Source organism: Fomitopsis serialis (genome assembly GCF_022376445.1).
Source record: "Fomitopsis serialis strain Sig1Antser10 chromosome Unknown B0H18scaffold_3, whole genome shotgun sequence".
In the NCBI taxonomy this organism is placed as follows: domain Eukaryota; kingdom Fungi; phylum Basidiomycota; class Agaricomycetes; order Polyporales; family Fomitopsidaceae; genus Fomitopsis; species Fomitopsis serialis.
This window is the reverse complement of record NW_025954963.1, coordinates 1370135-1394918: the sequence shown is the minus strand read 5'-3', so window position 1 is coordinate 1394918 and position 24784 is coordinate 1370135. Positions and strand designations below refer to the sequence as shown.

General features: G+C 55.7%; 9 protein-coding genes and 3 non-coding genes across 12 annotated transcripts; 4 read left to right on the top strand and 8 right to left on the bottom strand.

Annotated features, from left to right (window-relative positions):
- The first annotated feature begins 570 nt into the window (after positions 1-570).
- B0H18DRAFT_t22 lies at positions 571-641 on the top strand. Its single transcript has one exon. It is a non-coding gene; the product is annotated as a tRNA-Gly (tRNA).
- Positions 571-2874, bottom strand: B0H18DRAFT_926641 (uncharacterized protein). The gene is made up of 9 exons (XM_048041638.1): positions 2069-2874; positions 1939-2009; positions 1806-1891; positions 1654-1755; positions 1526-1604; positions 1453-1472; positions 1382-1395; positions 1174-1334; positions 571-1119 (listed from the first exon to the last, which is right to left on the bottom strand). The coding sequence occupies exons 1-9, from the start codon at positions 2481-2483 to the stop codon at positions 808-810; spliced, it is 1260 nt and encodes a 419-aa protein (XP_047899956.1). The 5' UTR covers positions 2484-2874; the 3' UTR covers positions 571-807.
- B0H18DRAFT_t18 lies at positions 2804-2874 on the bottom strand. Its single transcript has one exon. It is a non-coding gene; the product is annotated as a tRNA-Gly (tRNA).
- Positions 2875-3070: 196 nt separating this feature from the next.
- On the top strand, positions 3071-4652 carry B0H18DRAFT_974534 (uncharacterized protein). The gene is made up of 5 exons (XM_048044013.1): positions 3071-3421; positions 3482-3533; positions 3589-3691; positions 3754-3810; positions 3864-4652. Exons 1-5 carry the CDS (start codon positions 3306-3308, stop codon positions 4643-4645), a joined length of 1110 nt encoding a protein of 369 aa, XP_047899955.1. The 5' UTR covers positions 3071-3305; the 3' UTR covers positions 4646-4652.
- On the bottom strand, positions 4653-5643 carry B0H18DRAFT_974531 (flavoprotein). Its single transcript, XM_048044012.1, has 5 exons — positions 5460-5643; positions 5279-5398; positions 5100-5228; positions 4877-5048; positions 4653-4816 (listed from the first exon to the last, which is right to left on the bottom strand). The coding sequence occupies exons 1-5, from the start codon at positions 5580-5582 to the stop codon at positions 4728-4730; spliced, it is 633 nt and encodes a 210-aa protein (XP_047899954.1). The 5' UTR covers positions 5583-5643; the 3' UTR covers positions 4653-4727.
- A 1333-nt stretch (positions 5644-6976) lies between these two features.
- Positions 6977-8811, top strand: B0H18DRAFT_1206849 (uncharacterized protein). Its single transcript, XM_048036188.1, has 3 exons — positions 6977-7893; positions 7952-8374; positions 8440-8811. Exons 1-2 carry the CDS (start codon positions 7026-7028, stop codon positions 8359-8361), a joined length of 1278 nt encoding a protein of 425 aa, XP_047899953.1. The 5' UTR covers positions 6977-7025; the 3' UTR covers positions 8362-8374; positions 8440-8811.
- On the bottom strand, positions 8812-9675 carry B0H18DRAFT_974528 (uncharacterized protein). Its single transcript, XM_048044011.1, has one exon. It carries the CDS (start codon positions 9564-9566, stop codon positions 8958-8960), a length of 609 nt encoding a protein of 202 aa, XP_047899952.1. The 5' UTR covers positions 9567-9675; the 3' UTR covers positions 8812-8957.
- A 763-nt stretch (positions 9676-10438) lies between these two features.
- Positions 10439-12750, bottom strand: B0H18DRAFT_974526 (uncharacterized protein). Its single transcript, XM_048044010.1, has 4 exons — positions 12130-12750; positions 11483-11743; positions 11244-11434; positions 10439-11194 (listed from the first exon to the last, which is right to left on the bottom strand). Exons 1-4 carry the CDS (start codon positions 12662-12664, stop codon positions 10619-10621), a joined length of 1563 nt encoding a protein of 520 aa, XP_047899951.1. The 5' UTR covers positions 12665-12750; the 3' UTR covers positions 10439-10618.
- A 194-nt stretch (positions 12751-12944) lies between these two features.
- Positions 12945-14030, bottom strand: B0H18DRAFT_974522 (uncharacterized protein). The gene is made up of 6 exons (XM_048044009.1): positions 13828-14030; positions 13732-13761; positions 13488-13667; positions 13346-13432; positions 13108-13290; positions 12945-13057 (listed from the first exon to the last, which is right to left on the bottom strand). Exons 1-6 carry the CDS (start codon positions 13966-13968, stop codon positions 13019-13021), a joined length of 660 nt encoding a protein of 219 aa, XP_047899950.1. The 5' UTR covers positions 13969-14030; the 3' UTR covers positions 12945-13018.
- A 145-nt stretch (positions 14031-14175) lies between these two features.
- B0H18DRAFT_t23 lies at positions 14176-14275 on the top strand. The gene has a single exon. It is a non-coding gene; the product is annotated as a tRNA-Lys (tRNA).
- A 2391-nt stretch (positions 14276-16666) lies between these two features.
- Positions 16667-19028, bottom strand: B0H18DRAFT_1113955 (uncharacterized protein; the record flags this gene model as incomplete). Its single annotated transcript, XM_048033053.1, has 10 exons — positions 16667-16700; positions 16750-16884; positions 16952-17174; positions 17234-17426; positions 17476-17786; positions 17838-18005; positions 18054-18157; positions 18206-18343; positions 18375-18718; positions 18777-19028. 10 exons carry the CDS (start codon positions 19026-19028, stop codon positions 16667-16669), a joined length of 1902 nt encoding a protein of 633 aa, XP_047899949.1.
- A 1804-nt stretch (positions 19029-20832) lies between these two features.
- Positions 20833-22782, bottom strand: B0H18DRAFT_867928 (uncharacterized protein; the record flags this gene model as incomplete). The annotated part of the gene is made up of 1 exon (XM_048039898.1): positions 20833-22782. The coding sequence occupies one exon, from the start codon at positions 22780-22782 to the stop codon at positions 20833-20835; it is 1950 nt and encodes a 649-aa protein (XP_047899948.1).
- Positions 22783-24784: the final 2002 nt, after the last annotated feature.

The following is a 24784-nucleotide window of genomic DNA, read 5'->3' as shown; positions in this document are numbered from 1 at the left end:
GATCGCCCGCTCGGTCCCGAGGCGAATGCTCGTAGATACAGGTTCTACGGTGCGCCTTACTCACCTGAACAGACGGCGATGTGGAGAAGCGAATAACAGTCTCGCCTTTCGAAGGAGGCTGAGGCTGAAGGAGGAAGGAGGAAGGAGGAAGGAGGACTGCGGCGTCACGGCGGTGTCCGCTTTTTATACGGTCGAAGCCAGTGCCGCCGATCTGCTTGGGCCTGCCACAAACAATCAGATAGACGCCATTCACTCGAAGCAAAGCAAAGTGCCGGTTGCAATTGAATACGTAGAGTATAAGGCGATTATAGAAAGAACGTGCCTATAGACCTTGTAGACAGTTCAGTGCCATTCCATATGGAGCATTCATGGGTAGAGCAGCCGGCCAGCCAGTGAACAGCGCTACGTAGCTTTGACCTAATGCCAAGGCAGGGCTCTCCTGAACGCGACGAAATCGACTCAGCATCAGCCTAGGTGATAGAAAGAGGAAGCCTCTCCGATGAGGCAGACTCAGAGCCTGTGACTCAGTACAACACATAAATGTAAGTGCGAGGGTCTGGCCATAAATGGGCATTAATGGGGTAGTGGTAACCTGGGTCGTTGCCATCGACCCGCCGGGGGTTCGATTCCCCCTTAATGCATCCCCGCTTTCGTTAGTTTTTGTGGCCGCCTTAGGCTTCAGCTTCAACGTATCAACCCATTGCTCTTCTCCCTGATGACTCTTCTAAGTAATTAATTACAACAGGATGCTACACATCCTCTATGCTAGCACTGCGTGGAGGACATTGCGTGGGTCGAGATTACGCTCTACGGTACATCGTTACCGGGCCCTCTAAAACGCTGCTTCCCTCGCCTCTGCCCGTGCCCCTGCGCATCTCCCTCCATGGCGTCGACGAGCCGGCGCAACAGTGCGCCCTGCATCTCCACGGCCGCCTTCAGCTCCGCTATCTGCCCGCGGAGCTCCTTGTTCTCTCGCGGGGAGCTGCCGCTCGCTTGTGGCTCGTCATGCGTGTGGCGCCAAGGCTGCACGGACGAGGACGCAGAACGCCGCCGCATGAGCGTGGGGGAGGCAAGCGGGTCGAGGGCGTGTGCATTGAATACTTCTTCGCGGGAGATTTGCTGGAGATAAAGTGAGCGAAGACCGTTCGGTGAGAGATGAATGAAGAGGCTCACCTGGTCTTCGTTCATCATTTCCCAGACTAAGCTGAATTCGCGTCCGAGCACGAAGGTCGGGAGCGCGATGAGCAGCAAGCCGAAGACAAGCAGGGGGAGGGTGATCAGCCGTCCGAGGAAGGAACGAGGAGTGATCTCGCCGTAGCCAACGGTTGTGATTGCTGGACATGGTGAGTCGAGAAGATGCGGACGCGCATGTAACACTTACTGACTAACACAAACCTGTGGTACAAGCGATGTTAGACAGGCTGTATCTGTACGATAATAAACGTGTCGCACCATGCAGCAGCTGGGATAGACTGAGGCACGGAATGAGATCAACAGGCTGGACTGCCAGCAAACCCGCACGCACCGCGAATTGGCTAGGGTCACCGTCAGAGTTGATGAACGTGCCCAAGACCTCGTCCCATGTTCCACGTTCAGCGAAATACCTGTACCGAGCGTCAGTAACTTCGCAAGTATCCGCATGGTAGGACCTACAGCAGGGTGCTGAACACGACTAAGACCATGACTACGAAGAATGCAAGGGCTAACAAGGCATGCTGCGAGCGGCGGAACGACAGATACATAACCTCGATCGTCCTAGCTCAGAAGTGAGCAGACAATACGTTGTTGGTGCTTCCGTTACGCACAGTAGGATCGTATTATTATGGCGGAATGGCCTGAATACGCGTAACAAGCGGAACGTCCGCAAAATAGTGAACCTGAAAAAGGTTGACTGCCAGCCATTTGTGAGAGGAGCACAGACGGGGTGAGTCGACGTACGGTGTCCTGGTGGAGCATTATCTCTAGGTAGTACGGCAGGATACCCAGCAAGTCTATGATTCCGAAGAATGCTGAAGAGAGTACGGAGGTCCGGTCAGGTGTCTTGCGCACGAAGCAACGACTCACATACAGCCAAACCATCTCAGAAACGTCCATACGTTCGCTGAGTGCGCCAGACATCTCGCAACGTATTCCGCCGTGAACAGCACAACCACCGTCGTCTCGAAGCCGAACCAAATTTGGGGTGAGATTGAGTGGAAGGACGGGATGGTCTCGAGGACGGTCACAAGAGCGGATATGACGATGAGGGACGTAGTGACGACGTGGATGATGAAGGCGGGATACGAGGAAGTTGGCCGCTCGACGAGCATGTACAGGTTGCGCTTCCACTCCGGGTGAATCTCTTGTACGTGTGCGTCGTCCATGCTTTCAAGGGAGTTCGCTGGAGGAAGTTCTTCGGCAGCACGAGGAGTAGGAAGGGGCGCATAAGCAGAACGGGATGCACTGTTCGGCGAGCGCATCCTCGCCATAGGGATGGACTCCATTGCGGATGTGGCGGATCAGCTGAACATACGCTGCAGAAGAGAAAGAGAAGGCACGACGCCAGGTGCAGCAGCGGCAATGCAGCAGCGCGCACGCCGCAATGATCGCAAGGCGCCTCGGCGAGGACAAGATAAAGCCAAGACCGGCAGAAGCCGCAATAGCCTGAAGCCTGTTAAGTATCTCATGTTACATAATGGGTTCGATCTGTGATGGAAAGGGCGATCGGTACATACATACATGGCATGCGGGGTCTCACTCACAGAAGTTACAAAAATAGTAGTGTGATGATCCGAGTAAAGAGCTGAATGAAGAACACGGCTCATGCATTAAGGGGGAATCGAACCCCCGGCGGGTCGATGGCAACGACCCAGGTTACCACTACCCCATTAATGCCTATCCTACCATTGCATATATGGTACTATTTCGGTCCGGGATCTCGGCCAGGACAGGGAACTCGGTCAGTCGAGCGTAGGCAGTGAAGTTCCCATCCGTTTCGTGTAGTAAGTATACCAGTCGATAGCTGTAATCGAAACAAACACAGCAAGGTACCTTTTGTCCGAAAAATCCCAGCCGTTCTTGAGCAATGCATGACTGACCGAGTTCCCTGTCCTGGCCGAGATCCCGGACCGATATAGTAGGTTGTATAATGTGACTTCCACCCTATTAGTATCCACGTCCAGGTACCACGTCGCAGCGTCACCGCAAGTACTGCCAGTGCCACTTGAAGTTGAAGCTGTTCTTGTTGTCCCCAGTTGTTGCTGCATAGGTAGCAACAGGAGCTCGAGCCCTACAAACCGTTCCCCGGGGCCCTCCTCTTCCTGAAGATGGCTTACAAGCCTCCGCATGCTCGAGCACACCGGGTGTACAAACCCGGCAAACGGCACATGGAGCTCATGCCCTCTCTGAGTAGGAGCAGCGGCCTGGACAAAGACGGGGATGCGTGAGTCGTCGCCAGTGACCTCTGAAGATAGCTCGATCGTGACGTTGAATAGGCACGTAGGCTGAGGGACCGTGCCGTCCAGGAGGAATATCGTGCATTCATTGAGGGCAAGGTATACTGTACTTGTTCGATCTGAGGAGTTGAGTTCGAACGGTTGAGTTGTATAGGTCAACGAACACTGGAAGCGCCACCCCCATGGGGCGAGCGGAAGAGATGTGGATGCGACAAAACATCGTCAGGAAGAGCAGGAGAATATCTTGATTTTGTTCAGTATGTGTTATTCTCTGTGCCCGCGCTAACATTGCAGGTTCGCTGTGCTCACATCGCATCAGGAAAGCTCAGGGAAGGACTCCTTGCAACCGACCGTAAGGACGCATTTGCAGTCGAAGGTGAGTCAAATACCGTTGTATCACACATGTGCGTGAATAAACACGCGCCTTAGTATACGAAACATCTCTCCATCTCTCGATTCTGTTCCGCTCCGACAAACAGACGACGTCCATTCTCTCTCATCTCCTCCCACACCTCTACCTCGCGCGTCCTGAAGTCCCAGAGTTTACTCATGGGGCGCTCTCGACGACACTCTTGTCTCTCTTTCACCACCTCCTCCTAGGCTACCCCTCGCAGACTCGGTTCCATGAGCACCTACATTCCCTGCCTCGCACGTTCCTCCCCCGCGACGGCGCAGCGTATCGATGGCTCGCCCACCTGACGCACTGTCTGCGCACGAGCAACTACGCCAAGTTGCAAGAACTTACGGACCGCGGTGCATTCGAACGGTTCTTCGAGGCTTCGACAGAGGCAAGTGGAGGTAGAGGCGCTCCCGTTAGAACCGGCGACCATTCCGACAAGCCGGAGGGTGCTCGTCAACGTGCAGGACCGTACAACCTTGCACTGGAGGCCATGTACACACTCGTCGAGGGAGTTCGCGCGAAGGCTCGCGCGACAGTGTGGCTCATCATGCGCAGCGCGTACCGAGAGTTGCATTGTCTTCCTCCTCCGGTGAACTCGTCGAAGACAGGTGCCGAGGAGCCTTCACCGACGAGTGAATGGCTCGCGCGTTCCTTGGCGCTGCACTCTCTTGGATCTACTGCAGCAGATGTTAATGAGATGATGCAGATGGTGGATGAGTGGTTGGCGCAGAAGTGTGACCAGGGTGAGGTGAAGCGGAAGGAAGGCGCGGAAGGGAGGTGGATCGTTTGCAAAGTGGCTGTGAAAGTATAATATACAATTGCATCGTGTATCGATACAGACGGACGAAATGGATGCCCTGCCTAACTACATCTCTGCTCGTCAGCTGAACAACTCATGTGGGCGTATCAACTTTCTTGGTGAGATGGAACGCGTCCACCACAATTTGTACAATGTCCTTCCACTCCGCCATAGCACCCACACCTGTTGCAAACGGTGTCGTTAGGGTTCCAATAGGCATCAGTAATCAGCATCTTCGCGTACCAACATCGCCACAGGCCAGTGTCTTGCCAACGGGTCCAACGACCTGGTATTCTATGACCTCTCGAATGATTCTGAGGTGCTCTCCCGTGAGCGGATGCTCATACATGAGCGTGTTCATCGCGGGGAAGACGTATGTAGGCGTTGTAGGCGCGAGTGCGCGGAGCAGAGAAGTCTGTCGTCCCGTCAGTCATGCTGTGCTTGCGTCGCTGTGAGAAGAACATACCGCTAGGTTGTCGCAAATGCCGTGAGCGATCTTTGCTATCGTGTTCGCTGAACAGGGTGCGATGAGGACGATGTCCGCCCATCGTCGCAGCTCTATGTGAAGTATAGGGTCACCGATCTTATATCCTCCCTGGCTCAATATGTCAAAGTTTATTCACAACGTAGAGGAGTCGGACACACGTCTGCAGCCCATTCATCCTCGTCGCGCCAGACCCTGGCGCCTGCTCGTTCTATCGCGCCTACGTCGAAGAACGACAACGAGGCCTTGGTCGACACGACCTCGACTTTGACGTTCTCAAACTACATGTTAGCGTTTGTGTCAGTCGAACGTTACTTGAAAATCATACAGCAAGACACGGACGGACTTCAACTCAGTGACAATTAATGGTGCTTTAATGGAGGCAACGCTGCCGGTCGTAATGAGCAAGACATGCGTATGTCCTTCTGTACGTTCCTGCTCTGCGACAAATGTTCGCTTGTTCATCTTCTGCGTCCTCCGCCGATGCCAGGCAGGGAGTGATGAGGTCGAGTTCAAAGTGAAGATGACAAACCGGGCAGGTGGGCAGCAACTGAGCAAGTGCGCCACAAGCGATCACGGGCGCTCCGAGGGTGTCTCCGAGACCATTACCGTCTCTCCCTGCGAGCGAGTGCATAGCAATGGCTCTCGTCTACCTGCAGAACGCACGGAACGTATCATCGACTACCAATATCAGGACAAGTAATCCCCATCTCATGCGCTCTGGCGTGCCGTGTTGCCTGCCGTGCGCTACCATCGTTTCTGTGTATCCGTGGGCCGTGAAACCTTCAATGAGTCCAATCAGTTCCTAGCCTCTTCGCCAGAGATATGCTCATTCTCACAACGCTGAAACTTACAAATGCATTCCATAATCTCCGGCTCGGCCTTGCTTCCGGCGGTCGGAGCACATCTCTTTGCAAGGCATTGACTGGTTTGGCTACAGGCACGCCGACGCCGGCATCAGGTTCCCTGCTCTACGCGAGTTAACACTCTGGTATGTTCGCCTGCCAGACTACGCGACATTCGCAATGATGCCTCGTCGGCCGGCTTTCGCCCTTGTGGGGCCGTGCTCGAAGGCAGAGGTGCTCCAATCTCTAGCATATGAGCGAACAAGGACTGTGGAAGATCATATGTCCCTGATCCATGCGCGAATCCCAGACAAGTGGATTGTGTTGCATTCATCAGTACCCTCCTTCCTAATCGTGGTCTCCTCAGCGTGGATTGTAACGAGCGACAGAAGCACGAACTCGACGCATAGGACTAAAATCGGCACTTCAGGCAAAGGCAACCTATGCGGTGCGTGTGCGATCGCGAAGTGCGGCGGTGAGTATTCGACGTGGACATTGTTCTGGAAGCAGCTAACTCTCTTCGTCCCCCAAGCTCACCCAATGTCACTTACTGGGTCCTCCACATGGAGATGCAAGTCGTCTGAGACGTGTTCGTCGTCATCTACATACCGATGGTACATCGCTGTCTGATTTCTCTTGCAGAAGTGGAACGGATGACGGCGGGTGGAAATGCGGAGGGTTACCGGCATTTTCGTCTGCGACAATATGTTCGCCTTAACCGATAGCGATCATCTTCAACAGCGTCAGGCTCTATGCCGACATCCAAACCCGAGCGTGGATCGCCGCGGAAGGTCCCAAGTGCTGAAGCTGAAGCCTCATGATACGATGGCTGGCTTGGATTAACTTTCCCCCTGCATCAGATGGACGATCTCAAGCGATACTAACCAATTCGGTTTTTGTTCACGATCCCAGCCGGTGCAACAATGGCATACGATCTGCATTGTACTATGAGCGCCCATCGCAAAGGACGGGTTTATCAAGTGTGAGTATGCCGAATGCCAATGCCCCTCAGCTGCTGCGACTCACTGGTCCGTCCCCAGTCGCTAGAGCCGTCGTACGCCTCATGTCTATCACACCCTGCCAAGGAGGGGTCATATCGACCCCGGCGGTAGCGCAGACGTCGAGCCAGGCTCCTACCCAGAAGCTACTTCCCGAACTCGTCGACCATGTCATCGATCACCTCCACGACGACATTGCGTCTCTCGCTACATGCGCTCTCGTCGGCAGAGAATGGACGACTACGGCGCGCTTCCATCGCTTCAGCACGCTCAAAGTACACCTCCAGCACGACAACTACGCGATGCTCGGCGAGGTGCTCTCCTCCACGCCGGAAATACGCAGTCTGGTCCGTGAGCTGTGGATAGCCGCGCCGTGGGGTGATGATCCTCCGGATCCGGCCTTGCCCAATATGGGGCTGCTAACCTGGTTGCCAGTCATGGAGGCGACAGAGGAAGTTGTTCTAGCAGGATACGTCCTCGAGAGGGACGGTGACTACGACTACGATCTCAGCCCGTACCTGCCTTCGCTGAAACGACTGGGCATCCACAAGTGCAGGTTCGGTGTTGGCGTCCTGGATATCATGTCGAGATCTTTCCCGCACATCGACACGGTTAGGCTCTTGTCCGTCGCCAGGCTACTGCGCGAGCCTCGGCCTCCCCGTTCCTCGGGGTCGATTATGATGCCGCCTGTGCATCTGCGTGAGCTAGACGTCTCCGCCTACGACACTCCTGCCTATGTGCTCCGTCACGCGTCCGAATGGATGCTTCGCCATCCCAGCGCCGAACTCCTCCAGACGCTACGCTTCCAAAGCACGTTCTACTGCACGCACGAAGCGCAGCCAATGCTGGACCTGTTCGGCCCTCTGAACCTGAACGCTCTCTACATAGGGATCTCAGCGTACGTGCAGCCGTACTACCGCGACAAGTTTGACGGTAAGTCAGTGGCTCGTCATCCCGAACGTTCATCTCTCATGCAGATTGAACAACTCAGTTTCCCCGCAAACGACTGCCTCGTTGGAACGTTGCACAAACCTCCGCGTGCTCAGCGTAACCATCCAGATGTATGATCTCGAGCAGGAGTGGCCCCCGGTACTGCTTTGCGTTCAGTTGATCCTGCAGAGTCTAGCGTCCCCAGCGCTGGAAACGCTGATCATCGCGACGCGAGGATATCTTGGTAAACCCATCCCAATCGAGATCATCCAGGAACTGGATTGGAAGGCTATACAAACCGCGTTACAGGGAAAGCCGCTCCCAAATTTGCGCAGCATTATCATCAGAGGTAAGGGGGACCTGAATGAGCTGACCGCTACCTTGAAGGAGAAGTGTCCGGAGCTGTATATGCGTGGATTGTTCAAGTTCGCATCGCTTCCCTCACAGTTGGAGTACGATCTGCGCACTTGATGGTCACTGCTCAGTGAGTGTCGCCAATATTCGAGCCCTCATTGGCATCGCTAACAGAAACAATCGTCGACGTTTCAGGCAGAACCCGGCTCTACGTTTCAACATTACAATTGTACAAGTATGATTGACGTCGTTCGCTTCAACATCACGATGCTCGATGACAAGGACAAGAAAACATGACGTAGAACACGGCACGACAATCGGCTCGATGTTGATAACACATTGGGAATGAATACAGTATCTGTGTATGACTTTACGCCGCTCTGGCAAAGACTCCGTTCCTGTAGAGAACCTCTTTACCCTTGCGTGTGGCCTTCGTCCCATGGTGAGCGTGGTCGAGATTGCCGATGAAAGCAGGAAGGTCTCCAGCAGGCGTTAACAGCTCCTCGTCCTCCTCGTCTGAGTCGGTGTCTTCAGCAGCCACGGCAGCGGTAGCGCCTTGCACACCATCATCTTTTACATATGGCTGGCGAGACGTGTTCGATGCGCTCTTGCCACGCTCTTCAGTCACAGAGCCTGACAGCGAAGAGAGCGCGGTGTATGTCAGTCATGTCAACACAATGCCAGACTGTCGTAGACCAGGTCGGTTCTGTCCTCTACCTACCTGTGACACTACTGTCGCCGGCATTTTCCTCGTACGTCGCCCGTATCCTCTTTGTCAACAGCGCCAAGTCCGTCACTCGTGCCTTGAACGCCACCGGCGGCGGGGGGTACCACATGTAGTCCGTGCGTCGCCCGGCGGGATTCGTGCTAACAGTGCCCAGCACAGAGGTCGAGTGCGACTGAAGCGAAGGCGCGAACGACAGCGGCAAGAGGCCAGAGAGGTATTCAGAGTCGCCAGAGGGACTAGAAGCCAGCTGCGGGACGTGCGCGTTGGTGGCATCGAGGAGCAGCTGCGAGAGGTAGAGCATGTTCGAGCTGCGTTGACTCTCCGCATCTGCGGGATTGGGTTGGGTGTGGTCCGGCGGCAGAGTCGGAACGGTGGGGACGAAGTGTTCAGAGTACATCGTCGGGTAGCTGACCTGAGTGCCAATGAGAGCCTGGGAGCCTGCCAGAGCATCGACTGAGCTGGCGCCGCTTGAGCTGAGAGATGTATCACCCGAGAGAGACGGGTCAGAATCTTCCGTGTCAGACATTTGCGAGAATGCCAGAGGAAAAGCGAAAGGGATGTAGCCGAGAGACGGCGACTGAGTCAAGGAGCGCATCTTGAGTTTGTCGTCGACTTGCAAGGATCCCGCAGACGAAGGAGTGTTCGATGTAGTCGACTGAGCCTGAGGAGCTCGAGACAGAGGTAGAGAGAAGGAAGTCCCAGGTTTTCCTATTTGAAGGTAGGTCTCCGAAGAAGCAAGGGGTTCCGCAGCGAGTTCCAGACTGTGAGAGGCAGTGTCCGTCTGTTTCTTGCGCTTTCGTTGACGCGCGCCGTCTAGTTGAATTTGCAGCAGCTGGTGAATGGAGACGTTACTTTCGGAAGAGCCGTGAGAGGAGGTAGAGATATCCTGTTTTGAAGCGGTGGTCGCCGACGTATCATTTTCCTCCTTGCGGTTAATTGAAGAATCTTCGTCGTCGCCGCTCTTCGCTCGGCCCCTACGTTGTCGACTGAGCCAATTCCTAATCCACCGAACCTCCCTGAAGACGCGGGGTTGCATTCCGTTACCCTGGTCAGTTGCGACGCGTGGTCCAGCATAGGTCGGACGTACAGTCCCGTCTCCTTCCCCGTCCGCACGATCTCCTCCTTCGGCGGACTCCCCCCGGCGCGCCGGAGGAGCTGCTTCAGCGCCGCGACCTGCCACGGTGCCGCAACCACCTTTTCGCGGGCGGTCTGTGTTCCCTGGGGTGGCACGAACTGGTTGCCGTGGAATCCGCGCATGTTGCGACTCATCGTGTGCGATGTCTTCGACCTGTTTCGTGTATGAGGGTCTGCGCGTTGGTCGTGGTGGTTGCGGTCGAGGTCGTGGTCAAGCGGATTGAGGGAAGGACGAACGTGCCGCGGAGAGTGAAATATTGCTCTTCACAGTGATTCTACGAAGTGTGGTCGTACATGTGTGACGCCCACTCACAATGAACTTCGCGGTACTGAGTGTAGCGAGCCTAGATTTTACTTCTTTGTAGTTACAACGGTAAGAAGACAGAGATATGTAGGTACACACTTATCATACAACAAACGACACCGTAAACCCTAAGCCAAGATAGAGCACGTTCTAGACGCAACTACTATCCAAGACGACATTCATTTGCTTGTTTCCATACACTCCTCGGCCTACCACTTGTTCGCGAGCCTCCCAGCAGCCCACACCGTCCCGCCTCCACCGACAGGCACCAACAACATCCACACGCCAAAGTCCCAGACCAACCTCCGCCCAAGCCGCCTCCGCTGCAGGGTGCGCTCCTTTCTCTGCAGGAGCTCGTCGTTCCGTGAGTCGCTCACGTCCGACCGCGCGCTCGGCATGCCAGGGCTCGACATCGCCGTAACGGGCGTGCTCGGCGGGATGATGATTGAGAGCGGGCTGCGGAGGTTGTGCAGGATGATGTGGAGAAGCGCCGGAAGCATGTACGTGCTCAGGAAAGCGAGCATCCAGACGGCGTCGCTGAGGGCTCGCGCAAGAGGTGACGGGACCAGCGATAGGCCGATCGCAGCGACGTATAGGAGGACTCGAGAGAAGGGGACGCGGATGGCACGGCGGATGGAAGAGGGGATGGGCAGAGCGGGAGTTGGGATGAGGACGGATGGTACAGAGAGCATGAGAGCGGCTGTCTCGAACAGCGCTCGTGCAGCGAGGACATTTTCGGGCGTCGTGGCTAGCGCATCCGGGGGTTGAATGGGTCTCTCCTGCGACTTTAGGCAGTCAGGCCAGGCTGTTACAGAACTCAAGGATGCTACTCACCGCTGGCAAATCAGTCGACTGGAAAAACACAAGTGGTAATACACACAGCACCGCGATCCCTACGGACAATGCGGAGAGTAGTTTGAATGACTGAGATCGCCGGGGGCGTGGGCTCATTGGCTGCGTCGTGCCACGAAGGGCAGTATACAGCGGACTGGTAGAGGTGGTAGTGAAGGCGAACGCGATCATAGCTACGCACAGTAAGACAAGTGCTTGACATGCTAGGAAGAGCTACTTACATACGCCTTGCCACAGCGTGCCTGTCGATGCAGGGACGCCGCGTTCAGCCAGCATGCCCTGCGAATGGGAATATGCCGTGCATATAAACCATGCGACGTAGGCGGCTACGGATGCCCAGGTAGCATATATAACGCGAGCGACACCAAGTGACTGCGCGAAATATAGCGGAGCGAGCATGATGGCGACCACAATAGTCACCATGATATCTGATGGTAGAGCGAGCTTGTCCGGTAGGAATGGCAATAGGACATCCACTGATGCTGTAAGCGTTGTTAGCAGTCTTCGACAAAGTCCGGACTGTAGAGTACAACGACCCTTGGCAATATACATGGACCTGCTTTCGTACGGAAAAGCCGTAGGTACACGGCGATATGTATTTCAATAGACACCCCTGTTTGATGCACATACAGAACGGTTCCTCTACAAACTCCAGCTCATGCCGTTAGTGCACCGGCGCTGGTCAGATGGAGCACGTAAAGGAACCTGAGTATGTGGACGCTGCATGGGGATGTCTACTCAATTACAATAGACAGCGAATTGAACAACAGTCTAAACGCAGAACAAGCTTCCCGGAGATCGTCAGGGGCCCTATGGCACCTCACACGATCGAGCACGCACACGCAGCACAGAATGTCAGGATGCTCACCTCGCACATACACCGCAGCCAACAAGACTCGGAACACGCCCGACGCCAGGCGGACGACCTGCCTGAGAGCCCACCTCCGCCCCTCCTTCCTCCGATCCCGCGCAAAAGTCTCGAGCATGATCTCCTCGAGGTCTGCCCGCCGGATGTATCTCGCAAGCATGTACCATATCTGGCGCGTGAACGCCGCCAAACCGGCAAAGAACAGCAGCGCCGGTATCGCAACCTTCAGCGGGAGGTCTGCATTCGGTAGCAGGAGCGCTCCGAGCTTGAGGAAGGGCGACAGGAGGTAGAGGAAGACAGAGACGGAGGACAGGGGCGGGAAGGCGGAGGCCTGGAGGCGATCGGCGGTGCCCCCGACGCCGCTGTCGTCGTCGGAGTCGTACTCGTCGTCGCTGGAGATACTGAACGGTGTGTTCGCTGCGGAGTCTTCGGTGTCCGGGACGAGGATTAGGGCCGCGGAAGAATCGAAGCCGTGCACGGGCGAACTACGCCCGGAAGAAGCGGAGCTGGTCGACGGACGGGGGCTGCTGGACATCGCTGAGAGGGGCGTAAAGAGCGTGAGGAGCAGAGACCAGTCTGCGGGTACGGGCCCGAGCTATAACTTAGCGGGGATGGTATGGGCCCGGGAGGGTGCAGATAGACTGCGCAGCGCGCTCGAGGCAGGCACCAGTCCCTCCAGAGTCCCTAGCGCCCACCTTCCCACGCCTTCCATAGCCACCCTTGAGCCACCCTCTCCGGTCAGAAGTCACTCGCAACCGGAGCGGACGCGAGCAACTCGAATCGCAACAAGTGAATGTCTGTCACAACGCCCGGCATTACAGAGAACGTCCATATGCGCATTGTAGGTGTACTAATGTTACGAATAACATCTACGAATAACAAGGTCACATCACTTCGACGCGCCCGACTCCTTCGGCGCCTCGCCACCCTGCACAGCACATGAGTACTGTCGAGCAAGAATCGTACTTCGTTCCTCACCTTGGCCGTCTTGCGAGCATCACCCAGGTCTGACGGTGCTTCGCCCTTCTTCTCGGTTGGCTTTTCTTTCTGGTCTGGCTTCGTCTCAGCCTCGGAGCTCTGGCCGGGGGCGCCTTCGGTCCACTTGCCGTCCTTCGCTTCCTTCTCTTCAGCAGCCTGAGCATCTGGGGGCGAGTCCTCGTTCTGATATACGTGAACATCTAATCGTGTTCGTACGGGTCGTATGCAATTGACTCACGAAACTCTGCTGCATCGACTCATTGACCTCCTTGCCAGAGACGGTCTCTCCCTCAGAATCAGTGACGGCGCCCTTATCGCTGGATTCCTAAGAAAAGCAAGTTCTTAAAAGCCTCATGACTACGAGAGTACAGCATACACACCTGCGTGTTTTCAGTCTCCTCCGCCTCTTTCGGTTCGGCGCTTGCATCCTCTCCCGAAGACTCCGGCGTGTTCTCAGCATCCTTTTTGCTATCTCCGAGACTGTGCGCGCCACGATCCGCCTGACTGAATGCGACGTCAAGCGTCTTCTTGTCTGACTGCGATGTGAGCAACCAGACGGCCTGTTAATTCCAGCGGGGGGGTGTCAGCGCTCTGTTGTACTCGCGTGACGTACCGCGAGCGTACAGCGGGGCCAAACACGACAGCAGAGCCGATCTACAACGACAAATCCATCAACACGCCGGTCGACACGAGAAACGCGACGGTCCACTCAAGACTCACAATCCAAGGCATGTCGCTGCTCTTCGCAGCGTCCGCGGTGCTGCTCATGCACCGCCTGCCCGCGCCCGTGGTGCGGCCGGTCGCGCGCACGCTCGGGCGGACAGCCTGCGCGAAAATGCGTCGTCCAAGACGGGAAGTCATGTTGGAAGAGCAGTGAGTACGAGCTGGAGGGAATGCCGTCGACTGCCAGGTCAGGCTGCTGGCGCCTCTTCGACACCCTCTGCGCGCTTCGGACAGTCCCGGTCCGTCGGCCAGAGCACTCCGTGACGTCACTGTCGGTGCAATAATGATTTCATTATGCTTGGCACTTGCTCCAGTGAAGGACAACGTACGTAAGAAGCCCCCTAAGCCTGCCTAGCTCAATCGGATAGAGCGTGAGACTTTTAAGGCTCGGGCATTTCCAGCCACTGGAATCTCAAGGCTGCGGGTTCGACCCCCGCGGTGGGCTACTAAGTTGATTATTTTATTATTCCGCGTCATTTTCTACTGGAATGAAGAATTGATCAAGTCATTCCTTCGTTCTCTAGGCCGCCTTTTGCATCCGTGTTTCTCTTGAAACGCAATCGCTCGACTCTCATTCCTATAGCGCTAGTAACGGCGACCGACTTCAAACTATGCACGTCACTCCGAACGAGCCACCCTAAGCAGACAGCTGTAATGCCTTATTCCATGTAAAGGCGGAGTGGTACGTACCATACAAGATTCTAAGTTCACGCGTTCAACGGTCATTGAATCTTAGGGTTACGCTTCCTATTAGTCTTTCATGATACGTTCCTGCAGCTCATTTGTAGAACCTCTATTGCCCACTTACCCTGTGGAGCTGTCAGGTTCGTAAACCGCGGTTGCTATGATGAAGACACTTGGCCAACGACCCTGACACGTAAGCACTCACAAAGCTTCGGTCTACGACCGTCATATACTTCATGATACGGTGTCGCTGGGCCGCGACCGCGTCTCCTATGAACATTCTCAAGGTGAGTAGTAGTTTTGCGACACATGGACACACACGCTACAACAAGATCACGCAAAGCCACTCGCGCCCACGCCCCTGGCAACAGCGTGGGCCCGGTGGCGTTAGCCATCGGGTTCATGGTGATCGGGGAGTGGTGGGTGTGGATACCTGGGGCGATGTTGTTGGCACATTGGATACGAGACGCGCTCACGCCGTCGATCTCGTCGCCGCGTGAGGTTCGCTTGCCGTCGTCGTCCACTGCATGGTGTGTAATGCGTCGGCTGCGAACTGTAACTTGACTGCTCGAGAAATCGGCGCGATGCTCAACTCATCCGAGTATATTGTGATGGAAGGATACGCTGACACGGTGAGTACTGCGATCATCGTTAGATGAATATGTATAGATGCTTATTCAGAATGGGACATACGATACGCCGCTTCGCCTTCGCCGTATTGCACATCTTCGGGATTCAAGGCCGGACACTGCGATGGGATCTTCGCAGTGAGGTGGCGCGACGGAGGTATCCTAGGCAATCTTCTGGATAGAACCCCCCATTGGCACAGGTTAATTCGCCCCACATCGAAGTCACGCACGCATGAGATGGTGTAAAGACCCTGAAGGCCGCTCGTTTCTCGCCCACTCAAGGGATTGAATCCTGGATATGGAGTGCGCTGACAGCGTCGCGACGGGGGCTATGGAAGGCCGCTAGTGACCGGGGCGTCCAGCGTATTTCCATCCGATGCAGCAATGGCAAGACTTAACAGGGTCAGCGGCGCCAGAGAATAGCATCGGACCGAAGAGGTGCGTGATGCAGTGATGTCAGTTAAGTCGGATTAACTTTGATACAATATTGTATTTTAGATCAACTTAAAGCCCATACACTTTTAATCCAATCCTATGCTTAGCCATGGCTTAGCCATTGGATTAGTCATATAGGATCAGTACAGCTTATCCTCAGGAGATTAAGTATGGCTTAGCCATACCCAATCCCAATCCAATCATGTAGCAATCCAGTTTTATCCCATGCTTAGCCATGGCTTAGCCATTGGATTAGCCAATGGCTAAGTCAAGTCTGGATTAGCCATGGCTTAGCTGTTACCAATCCCTTGGTAATCAATTTCTGAACCATGCTAAGCATAGTTTTTAGCCATACTTAATCTGAACTCAATCCTATAGTGGTCCAGTGCTTAGAGTTGCTTAGCCATCATTGACTTCTTCATATAGGATTAGCTGTACTAATCCTATATGGTTTAGCCATGGCTTAGCAATACTTGATCCATATCTAATCCATTCACAGTCTTGTACTTAGCCATCTTAAGACTTGACTTAGGCAATGGATTAGCAATGGCTTAGCTATACTTGAGCCATATTTGATCCATTCACAATCTTGTACTTAGCCATCTTAAGAGTTGACTTGGACATCCTTGATCTAGTTTCAATCCATTGTAATCCATTCAAACAAACCTAAGCATCTACTAATCTATCTACTGAGATGAATCAATCCAGTATCAATCCGAGATTAAGCCATATACTACACCACTCAATCCATACTAATCAGTTCCAAAGCAACCTTAATCCAATGTTAAGTCGCACATATCCACTACAAAGTCAACTGTCTCAAACACTTAATCTATTACTGAACCATTCCTAAGAACCTACTTAGGCCGCTCTACTGCTAATCCTAAGGGTATATCTAATCCGAGGACATGCTAAACCACCACTAACTAACCAACCACGAAGCTAACCAACCACCACTAACCAATCAGCCACGAAGCCAACCAACCACAAGAACACAGTCACATAACATAAAGGTCAGGCATAGATGCATACCATTGAGAACTCGTAGGCATACTCAGGCCTTGCAAGCAGCGAACTCGGAGGCATACTCAGGACTTGCGAGCAGCTGCACGAGTCATATGCCTACAACAGACATTAGCAATGGAAGACATGAACGGAATACTGTACCTACTTAGAACCTTGAGGCGTCGAGCGAAGGACCCGAGTAGACGCCGACGTGCCACCAGTCGCAGCCTTAGACGGAGCCTTAGACGGAGCCTTAGACGGAGCCTTAGACGCATTCGTGACCTTGCGAGTCTTGCCGACACTAGACATCGCATCATAATAGACATCAGCCAGCCTGCACGGTCCATACTTACAGAGACAAGGCTCACCTGTTGACGTTGCCGATGCTCGTCGACGCCGACGCCGACGCCGACGCCGACGCCGTGCCGCGACCACTAGCCACCCTCTGCTTCTTGCGAGTAGGCTTGTCCGCGTCGCTAGCGGTCGCATCGTCGTCTTCATTCGCCGAGCCGTCGATGTCCATCCTCTCGCTTTCGGTCTCACCGTCGCGTCGGCCTCTCGTAAGCCTCTTCGCAGGCATGGGCTTGTTGGCTATCAACCACACAAGGTGATGAGCCATCGGAAGCTGTCTAGTTGGTTGGTAGACGTACCATTCTTCCCGCCGCGATCCTCACTCGCTCCCTCCGACGGGACAACCTCCCAATCCTCGTCCTCCTCGTCCTCACTGATCGCCGCGACGCTCGTAGCGCCGCCGCCATTAACCGACCCATTGTCCGAGGCAGCGTCAGCGCGATCGACATCTTCGTCATCACCCGAGCCGCCATTGTCGACGGAGTTCTCGTGCTAATAAGCACTGTGAGTACACCTAGTAGATTACATCGCAAGTACTCACCATGACGACGTCTTCCGCAGCCTTGCTACCCTCCTCCTCGCCTCCATCCGTTCCAACATCGGCTGACCCCGACTCGACCGCGTCGTCGCGAACGCGCTCGTCTTCGCCATGTGGCGCGACGTTCTCGAAGGCGAAGTGATTAGCTGTTAGCTGATTGTCGCGGATCTTCTCCCACAGCATGCTGAGCCGCACGACTGTCAGTCCATCCGGATCGCTGAAGACGGGGGCCGGCCACTCGAGCGCCATCAGCCGCTGAGTAATGGTGTCCATCGGGAGGTTGGGCACCTCGGCGAGGCTACGATGAGCCTGTTCTGCAGAGCATAGGTTAGTTCCCTTTCGCCGCGAGACTCGTGTCTACTCACTCCACGACGCACGGAAGAAGACCAATAGGATCTCCGTCGCCTTCCGCGATGTCATGTCAGCATCCCAGGGCGGCAGCATCGGCCTGTCGTTCTCGTAGGTTATGCCGACCTCAGTATCCGCGGACTCTTCGTCAGACTCTTCGTCGAGCTCTTCGGCGGGCCGGTCAGCTATCTATTGTCAGTACCAACATCTCAGCGAGCGAGACGACAACTTACGGAGGACGGCGCAGCAGAACTGTCGCCATTGTTCATGCTGGGCGGCGAGTCCGCCCGCCCAGTTCGGGAAGTTCTGCCCTTCGAGTGTGTTCCCTACGTAAAGACTGTGAATGTGTCAGTTGTGTATCACGTCGGCAACCCTGTGCACTTACTGCTTGCATTGAACCGGGTTCCTGGGATCTTTGTAGCCCAGGAACAGGTAGAACACCGCGTCGCCGACGCGATTGACACCCTCGCCAATGGAGTTCTGGAAAAGAGTGGAAACCCTGCCTACCAAGGTCTCTCGGTTGCTAGGTAGGGCTTGAGTTAGCGGTTGCGTACAATGTACGAAAGGACACGCACCGTGCCATCGACGCGTCCAAGACTTCGCGGGACAGCGGTGCACGCGCCTTCTCCTCCCAAATAGCCTTCTCCTCCGGTGGTAGTTGCTCGAAGAGCAATCGCCGTGACGCCGCCTGTCGCCCTCCAGCTCCGACTTGGTTGATCCCTTCGCTGTTCTGCAAGACAAGTGCCTTGTTTTCCGGCACCTCCGCCCACAGCTCAGACGGACCCTTGGCTCGGGTCTTCGCGAACAGATCCTTGGAATTGATGCTCACGTCGTCGGGGCTGGACGCACGGATTTGCAAGGACTTGCCGCCGTGGTTCTTGAAGTAGTTGTAGATAGCCTGTAGTGTACAAAATATAGTCATTCTCGGGTCTCACGCGATGAAAGCAAAAACTTACGTCCTCCGGGTCCGTCTCTTGCGTCCACTTGGGTAGTATCTCCTTGAGGACACGCACGCGGAATTGCTTCCTGGCTTTCTTGGTGTCCGGGAGGCCGTTCCACTCCTTGAGAAACCCGTCCATGACGACGTCGAGCCCATTGACGGTCCAGTCCGTGCGCGGCCGGGCCTTTGCCTTGTCATCGGCCTTCGGGTTCGCGGGAGCCGCAGCCTGCACGGCTGGCAAGGGGTTGGGCTGGTCTTGGGCTGCCATGTCGTTGGTCGCAAAGACGGTGATATCGAAAGCAAGTCAAGTGGGGATTGAGCAGGATTGGTGGCGGATGAACGTCGTTGAACCTTGGTGAGTCTTAAGACGAGGTCAGTCCGAACTCCAGGTGAACTTGAGGTGAATCAATCTCACGATTGGCGACATCTTTTTCCAAATGCTCGTTTGTTTTCCTAAACAGTTTGAGACGCCAATCGACATGTAGCAAATCTGGGCTCACTTCGCAACAGGCGACGGTATTGCCGGTTAGACCACCCCAAATTAGTGCTTCCCATTCCGGAACAGAAACGATCGCGATCTGGTTGAAGTAACCTAAGGTATCAAAGATCTGGTTGAGCAGATCGTAAACGCGATCGTAGTACTACGGCTACGCCTATTTCACCAAGACCAATATATCCTCAGCCAACACTTCCCAAACCTGCCCGAGGGCGTCAGGCCCGAGCGTCAAGTTTTTTCCCTTCTTGGCTGCCCGGCGCGGCGTCGCCTCACCCTCCGCCTCGTCCTCACGCTTCCTCTTTTTCCCAGCTGAAACCCTCGTGCTAGGGGAATCGTTGTTTGGTCGGAGTCGAGCGCGGCGCGAAGGCGTTCCGGCAGACGTCGAAGGAGTTGTCGGCTGTGATACGACCCGCCCGGAACGCAGGACTTGTCCCGGGGACGAAGTACCGTCTGTGCACGTCGTCGACGCGGTGAGCGACCGTGCGGGGGAGCGCGGCGAGCTCGCGCGCATGTGATCGAGTAAAGACGGGAGAGGCGGGGCGTCGCGACGTCCCAAGGCGAGATTCTGCGCTCCTGGGCAGTCACGGACGCCAACTCGCCTGTACATTAGAACGTCCTCTCGAGGGATGTAACGCGGGACACGCGGGCGAGGCCAGGAGACGAAGCGGGAGAAGCGTATGTCGAACGGCTCGTACTCCGCGTCGTTCTCGCTGAGCCCCAGGACATCGCGAGTGATTGGCTGATTGAAAATGACTTCCAGGAGGTCGTCCTCGCGTACCGCGCAAACTAGCGGTACCCGGATTGGAGCGTCGCCATCCTAGTATCATAAGATCAGTTGTGCTACTCGTGGACTTCAAGGTCGACGTACCTTGACATAAATGTAAGCCTCCTTGATGATCGTTGCCGGGCGATCATCTCTCTTGTGTGGCGCCGTACTCGCCTCTGTTTCGGATTCTTCGGGGTCTGGTGCGCCTGGGCTGATGTACAGCAACCCGCCTAACACGGCGGGTGGATCTAGCTGTGCGACTTCTCGACGAGCCCGTCGCAGGTCGGCATCGCTCATTTGCGCAGTTGCGGGCTTGAGATGGTTCACACACCTGCGGCCTTCCGCCAAAGTGCACTGGTATATACTGCGTGAGCGAAAGAAGATAGACACATGCTGACGAAGTCACTTACCAAACCGAATGCCATGCCTAAATGACGAGGGGCCGTGTCTTCGAGGCTGACGACCGGGAGGTGCTTCACATCGTGATAAATCGCGCACCGCAGCAGGTTAGAGCGGAGGAGCGCCCTCGGGGGAGGTAACTGGCCACGATTGCCTTGACACGACGATCGCTCGACGGCATCGTGCAAGAACGAGACGAGGGCGATGGCTTGAGGGCTGTCGAACGGCCCGCCTTTTATGCGATCCGGTTAGTACTAAACCAATAACACTGTCACGAGTGTCACTATCGAAGTCAGTTTTCAGCAAAGATGAAGTATCGGCCACTTAGCAGGAATTAGGTTGATCGTCCGACACGCAGAGGTATGTCCGTTGCGTCTTGAGTGATACATGGTACAGTATACGGTATATACATTACAGCCATTCATTCGGTATCTGCGCGGGCGGCGTGGGCAAACGATGGAAAGTGTCTACGAAAGAGCGAACGTAAAACGTGACGGCGGCGCGCTGTAATCTAAGCAAAACCTCTTCGTCGTGATCGAAGAGGCTCATGGGCAAGACCTTCAACTCTGCCGGCAGCTGCGGCCAACGTGCCATGACCTCGACGAACTCTACAAGTGTGGTGATAGCGTCATGCCATCCGCTTTGCGGAGGACGCAACCAGACCGCACTTGAGCGTTCACCTTGCTCCCAACGAGGGATCACACGCAATCCCGATCCCAAGGGACTCCAGATACGGCTCACTCGCGACTCGCGCTCCCAACGTTGTAGTGTCCCCCATTGACTCGAGTTCGTTAGAGCTGCGTCCAGCTGCAGCATCTCGCACCGCCAGTTGATCTCGTGGACTTCCCACAAGATCTGTGCTCGCACGGCGGCCTCATTCGTCGAGTTCACATCCAGCCGAATGGCGCCCCACTGCACTGTTTGCGCACTGTCGTACGTCGGCAACGCCGCCGTCTTCGAGAACAGGCGGCGAACGTTTTGCTGAACGTCCCGACGGTCCTTATTCTTTTTCTTCCCCATGTCGTTCGACGCCGTCTCGCTCCCTTGCACGTAGTAATCGCCCCATAGGGTGTCGCGCCATTCTGCAATCCGCAGTGGCTCAGCACCGATGGTGGGATCGAGCAACCGCTGCCGACAGAACGCCCGGATCCTGACGTAGTTATGATAGTATCGTTTCACCTTCTCTCCCTGGCTCTCGAACCAGAAGGGAGGAGGCCAAAAATACGTGGCGGCGGATGACGGGGGCGGCAGAGTGCCAACCGCCGTCAGAACGTCTGCCCAGACGTCCGGCACTACGCAGCCGGACGGCTTTTGGTAGCACAACGACGGGTGTGCTGCCACGGGCTGAGCCGGCGCCGCTTTTCGCTTGCCACGGTGGGTCCGGCGCGACGGATTACCGGATTGGGACGCGTTGGCGCGATCGAGATTCGGATCTGTGTCGTCGCCCGCCTTCGCCTTCTTGGCTGGGGGCGGTCCATCCGTATCGGGTATCTCGCGCGGCAACACCGGGAGTTTCGCGTCCAGAAGGGTCTTCAGGGTTTCGTGCTGCATCTTGAATGGCCAATCACCGGGGTGTTGCACGATGCCCGCCAGATCTCCACTACCACTATACAAGCGCGGCTGCGACAAGTTCTCGCTCATCACCGAGGAGACCGGGGTGGGGTCAACGACCTCGACGACGCGGAGTTTCATCGTCAGAGGCTGGATGTACCATACTGGAATTCCCAGACGGAAGAGCCCTTGCGCTGTCCCCGCATTGTCCGTGAATGCGCCGCGCACGCCGAGAGCCTTCCTCGCCACGAAAGAGAGGTTGTTGACACGGGGTTGAACGACGTCGAAGAGGACGATGAGGCCGCAGAGCTCCAAGGCAAGCCTCTGGATATGCGTCGCAAGGGCGACGGCGTGCGCTCTCCACGTCGGCAGAATAGCCAGCTGGTCGAGGGCCTGGTAGATGGTTTGACATAGGTGGTTACCGAACTGCTTCTCTTTCTCCTCCTTCTCGGCGCCGCAGCTTTGATATCTGAGGATCGCTCGTTGCGCCGTCCTCTTGAGTTCATTCAGGTACGTAGAGTCGAGAAGTCCGAGGTCGGGCACCCCACAGGTCAGGTCGACAGCCCAGCGGCTTGGGTCCACGGGGTCGAACATCGACTTCACGTTGAGCTCGAAGCCCTCCACGTATTCGCCCATGGCAGGAATACATGCGTGGTGTAATACATTCTTGTGATACATCTGGGGCCACAACGAATACTCTTGGGGCCCCCATCGACCGTCCGCCCGCGTACAGATCCGCCCCGGTGACGCCACCGGAAATTCCGGCATCCACGAGGCATTGGCCGTCGTGACAACAGCGCGCTCATCCATCTTCCACTCCGTCGCGAGCCGAGCGTCATTCCACGCGAGGCTTGGCGGTTTGTTCTTGTCTGCGCGAAAGTCAGCTTGGTTAATCGGACGAGCTGCTGCGCGTACGTACCGAAGAGCGCGGGTGTCTCGCGAAGCACAAGCTGTCGCGTCTCGGACGTCCTCTGGCCCTCCAAACATGTTTCATCGACACCTTCCCGCGGGCCCTGTTGAGAACGGACAGATCCACCCAGGCGTTGGGGATCGGTCTCTTGCCGCCGGGTTGCATCGGTCAAGCGTTGTTGCGCGATTGGCGCAGGGTGATCGCCTGTCAGCGTTCGCCGGCGTGACGGTTCACTGTGTGGAGGAGATATCAGCAATGTGGAGTGACAAGTCAGTGCTACGAGAACGCACCGGTTCATTGGGATTGAGTCTGCAGGCGCCGTTGACCTGCTCGTATAGGGATCTCTACGGGATGAACGGGTTGAGATCGGCATGCCAAAGTAGGCCACGCGACTCACGTTGAAACGGGAGTATGAGAACAGTACGATATCACGATCGTACCGCCAGAGGTCCAGCGCGCCGTGGGCTATCTCTTGAGTCGTAGCCCTACCGACAGTTGTAGCGGATCGTGTACAACGAGACTGATGTTCACCAGCTTACCTTACGAGTATATCCTTCTAATCCTGGGTTACCGTCTTTGAAGCGGTCGCCGATGGGTGCGCGCCCAGTGGTCGAACAAACTGGTCGACAGGGAGAAACACCCTGTCGCGCACAGTTTGAAGAGGGTCGACCTTGGGTGTAAACCCTTGGATCGCGCCACTCAAAGAAAGGGGAAGCGGGCCTTGACGGTGTCGAGACTTGAGGAAGGGCGCGGGCGACGAGGACGACGGATTAGCGAGTGAATAGAGAACGGTTGGGAATGAACGCGCGGATTAGTCACACACGTGAGACCTGTGTGACTATTACCATGTGAGGAAGTTTGAGTCACGTCTGTGACTCACGCTTCGCGGCCAATCCGCGTCTAAGTCAATCCTTCCCAATCCGATTCATCCTACTGATCACCGTCGTCGTCGTGGTCTCCTTCGAGCTTCGTCGCTGTCGTCTCCCTCGACCTTCCCAACGTCTCCCTCGACCTTCCTCGCCGCTCGAGGAATCTGCGCCGCCGCAAGAACGACATCAAGAAGCGGGTGAGCGAGATGGCTTTACAGCTGTCTCAGCCTCCGCACGACACGCTCCCGTGGGGTCTCCTGCGGTTGAGGTGCCGCGTCTTCACTCTGGAGGCCGACTTCTAAACTCTCATTGTGGTACGAGGCCACTGTGGTATGCTACGGTAGAGCGTATCGCTCACTACTGACTGCCTTAGCTGCCACACAAAACGATCCACTCGCCTCAATGGTGGCATAACTTACGGGAACGGCTTCAATGCGTAAGTAACATGGCAGCGACGTTTGGTCATGCGGCCGGCTGACCAATGAAACATTCAACAGACCTCATCACTCGCGCTCTTCGCAGACGGGCGGCGACCCGGACATCGCCCGACGCCAATACAGTGTAGGAGATTTCCAGGGGGCTGAACAGTAAGTCGTCATGCCGAGTCGAAGCACGTAGCAGATCCACCTAACGGAGATCGTTTCACGACCAGCCAGCAAGCGACCTCGATTGCTGTACTTCACCGAACCAGCCGTCGATGAAGCCAAGGCCGTTGCCGGGAGTATTGTACTTCCACCGCGCGGGCGAACGGATGTGGCAACGGGCCGACGCGCTGATGCGCCATGTCGCATATCCGCGGCTAGAATTAGTACTCTACATGTATTTGCCGGGTCGAATCGTGTTGCTTGAGATGGGATCTATGGTCTCGCGGCGTCTGTCGCGACTTAGTGCCTACGGAGTAGAGTAGTCTGTTGGTAGTCTGACGTCTCGTTGTATGCTACAGTCCATGCGACGAATCCTCCACTGAACTTCAATACTGTACTCGTCTCCTTGCCTCCGCGTGGAAGGTGTATCATGAGCGGATCGCGTCGAC

What these genes read in the sequence shown, in the direction of transcription:
- B0H18DRAFT_974534 (XM_048044013.1), top strand. Translation starts at nt 3,306, where the DNA reads ATGGCTTACAAGCCTCCGCATGCTCGAGCACACCGGGTGTACAAACCC. An exon ending in CTGGACAAAGACGGGGATGC is followed by an intron (nt 3,422 to 3,481) that starts GTGAGTCGTCGC and finishes ATAGGCACGTAG; the next exon opens with GCTGAGGGACCGTGCCGTCC. An exon ending in GAATATCTTGATTTTGTTCA is followed by an intron (nt 3,692 to 3,753) that starts GTATGTGTTATT and finishes ACATCGCATCAG; the next exon opens with GAAAGCTCAGGGAAGGACTC.
- B0H18DRAFT_974522 (XM_048044009.1), bottom strand. Translation starts at nt 13,968, where the DNA reads ATGACTTCCCGTCTTGGACGACGCATTTTCGCGCAGGCTGTCCGCCCG. An exon ending in CTGTCGTGTTTGGCCCCGCT is followed by an intron (nt 13,668 to 13,731) that starts GTACGCTCGCGG and finishes TGGAATTAACAG; the next exon opens with GCCGTCTGGTTGCTCACATC. An exon ending in AGGAGACTGAAAACACGCAG is followed by an intron (nt 13,433 to 13,487) that starts GTGTGTATGCTG and finishes TGCTTTTCTTAG; the next exon opens with GAATCCAGCGATAAGGGCGC.
- B0H18DRAFT_974526 (XM_048044010.1), bottom strand. Translation starts at nt 12,664, where the DNA reads ATGTCCAGCAGCCCCCGTCCGTCGACCAGCTCCGCTTCTTCCGGGCGT. An exon ending in CACGCTGTGGCAAGGCGTAT is followed by an intron (nt 11,435 to 11,482) that starts GTAAGTAGCTCT and finishes TACTGTGCGTAG; the next exon opens with CTATGATCGCGTTCGCCTTC. An exon ending in AGTCGACTGATTTGCCAGCG is followed by an intron (nt 11,195 to 11,243) that starts GTGAGTAGCATC and finishes GACTGCCTAAAG; the next exon opens with TCGCAGGAGAGACCCATTCA.
- B0H18DRAFT_926641 (XM_048041638.1), bottom strand. Translation starts at nt 2,483, where the DNA reads ATGGAGTCCATCCCTATGGCGAGGATGCGCTCGCCGAACAGTGCATCC. An exon ending in CATAATAATACGATCCTACT is followed by an intron (nt 1,756 to 1,805) that starts GTGCGTAACGGA and finishes CTTCTGAGCTAG; the next exon opens with GACGATCGAGGTTATGTATC. An exon ending in AAATGATGAACGAAGACCAG is followed by an intron (nt 1,120 to 1,173) that starts GTGAGCCTCTTC and finishes CTTTATCTCCAG; the next exon opens with CAAATCTCCCGCGAAGAAGT.
- B0H18DRAFT_974528 (XM_048044011.1), bottom strand. Translation starts at nt 9,566, where the DNA reads ATGCGCTCCTTGACTCAGTCGCCGTCTCTCGGCTACATCCCTTTCGCT.
- B0H18DRAFT_974531 (XM_048044012.1), bottom strand. Translation starts at nt 5,582, where the DNA reads ATGAACAAGCGAACATTTGTCGCAGAGCAGGAACGTACAGAAGGACAT. An exon ending in AGGATGAATGGGCTGCAGAC is followed by an intron (nt 5,229 to 5,278) that starts GTGTGTCCGACT and finishes ATATTGAGCCAG; the next exon opens with GGAGGATATAAGATCGGTGA. An exon ending in ACTGGCCTGTGGCGATGTTG is followed by an intron (nt 4,817 to 4,876) that starts GTACGCGAAGAT and finishes CGTTTGCAACAG; the next exon opens with GTGTGGGTGCTATGGCGGAG.
- B0H18DRAFT_1206849 (XM_048036188.1), top strand. Translation starts at nt 7,026, where the DNA reads ATGTCTATCACACCCTGCCAAGGAGGGGTCATATCGACCCCGGCGGTA. An exon ending in CTACCGCGACAAGTTTGACG is followed by an intron (nt 7,894 to 7,951) that starts GTAAGTCAGTGG and finishes TGAACAACTCAG; the next exon opens with TTTCCCCGCAAACGACTGCC.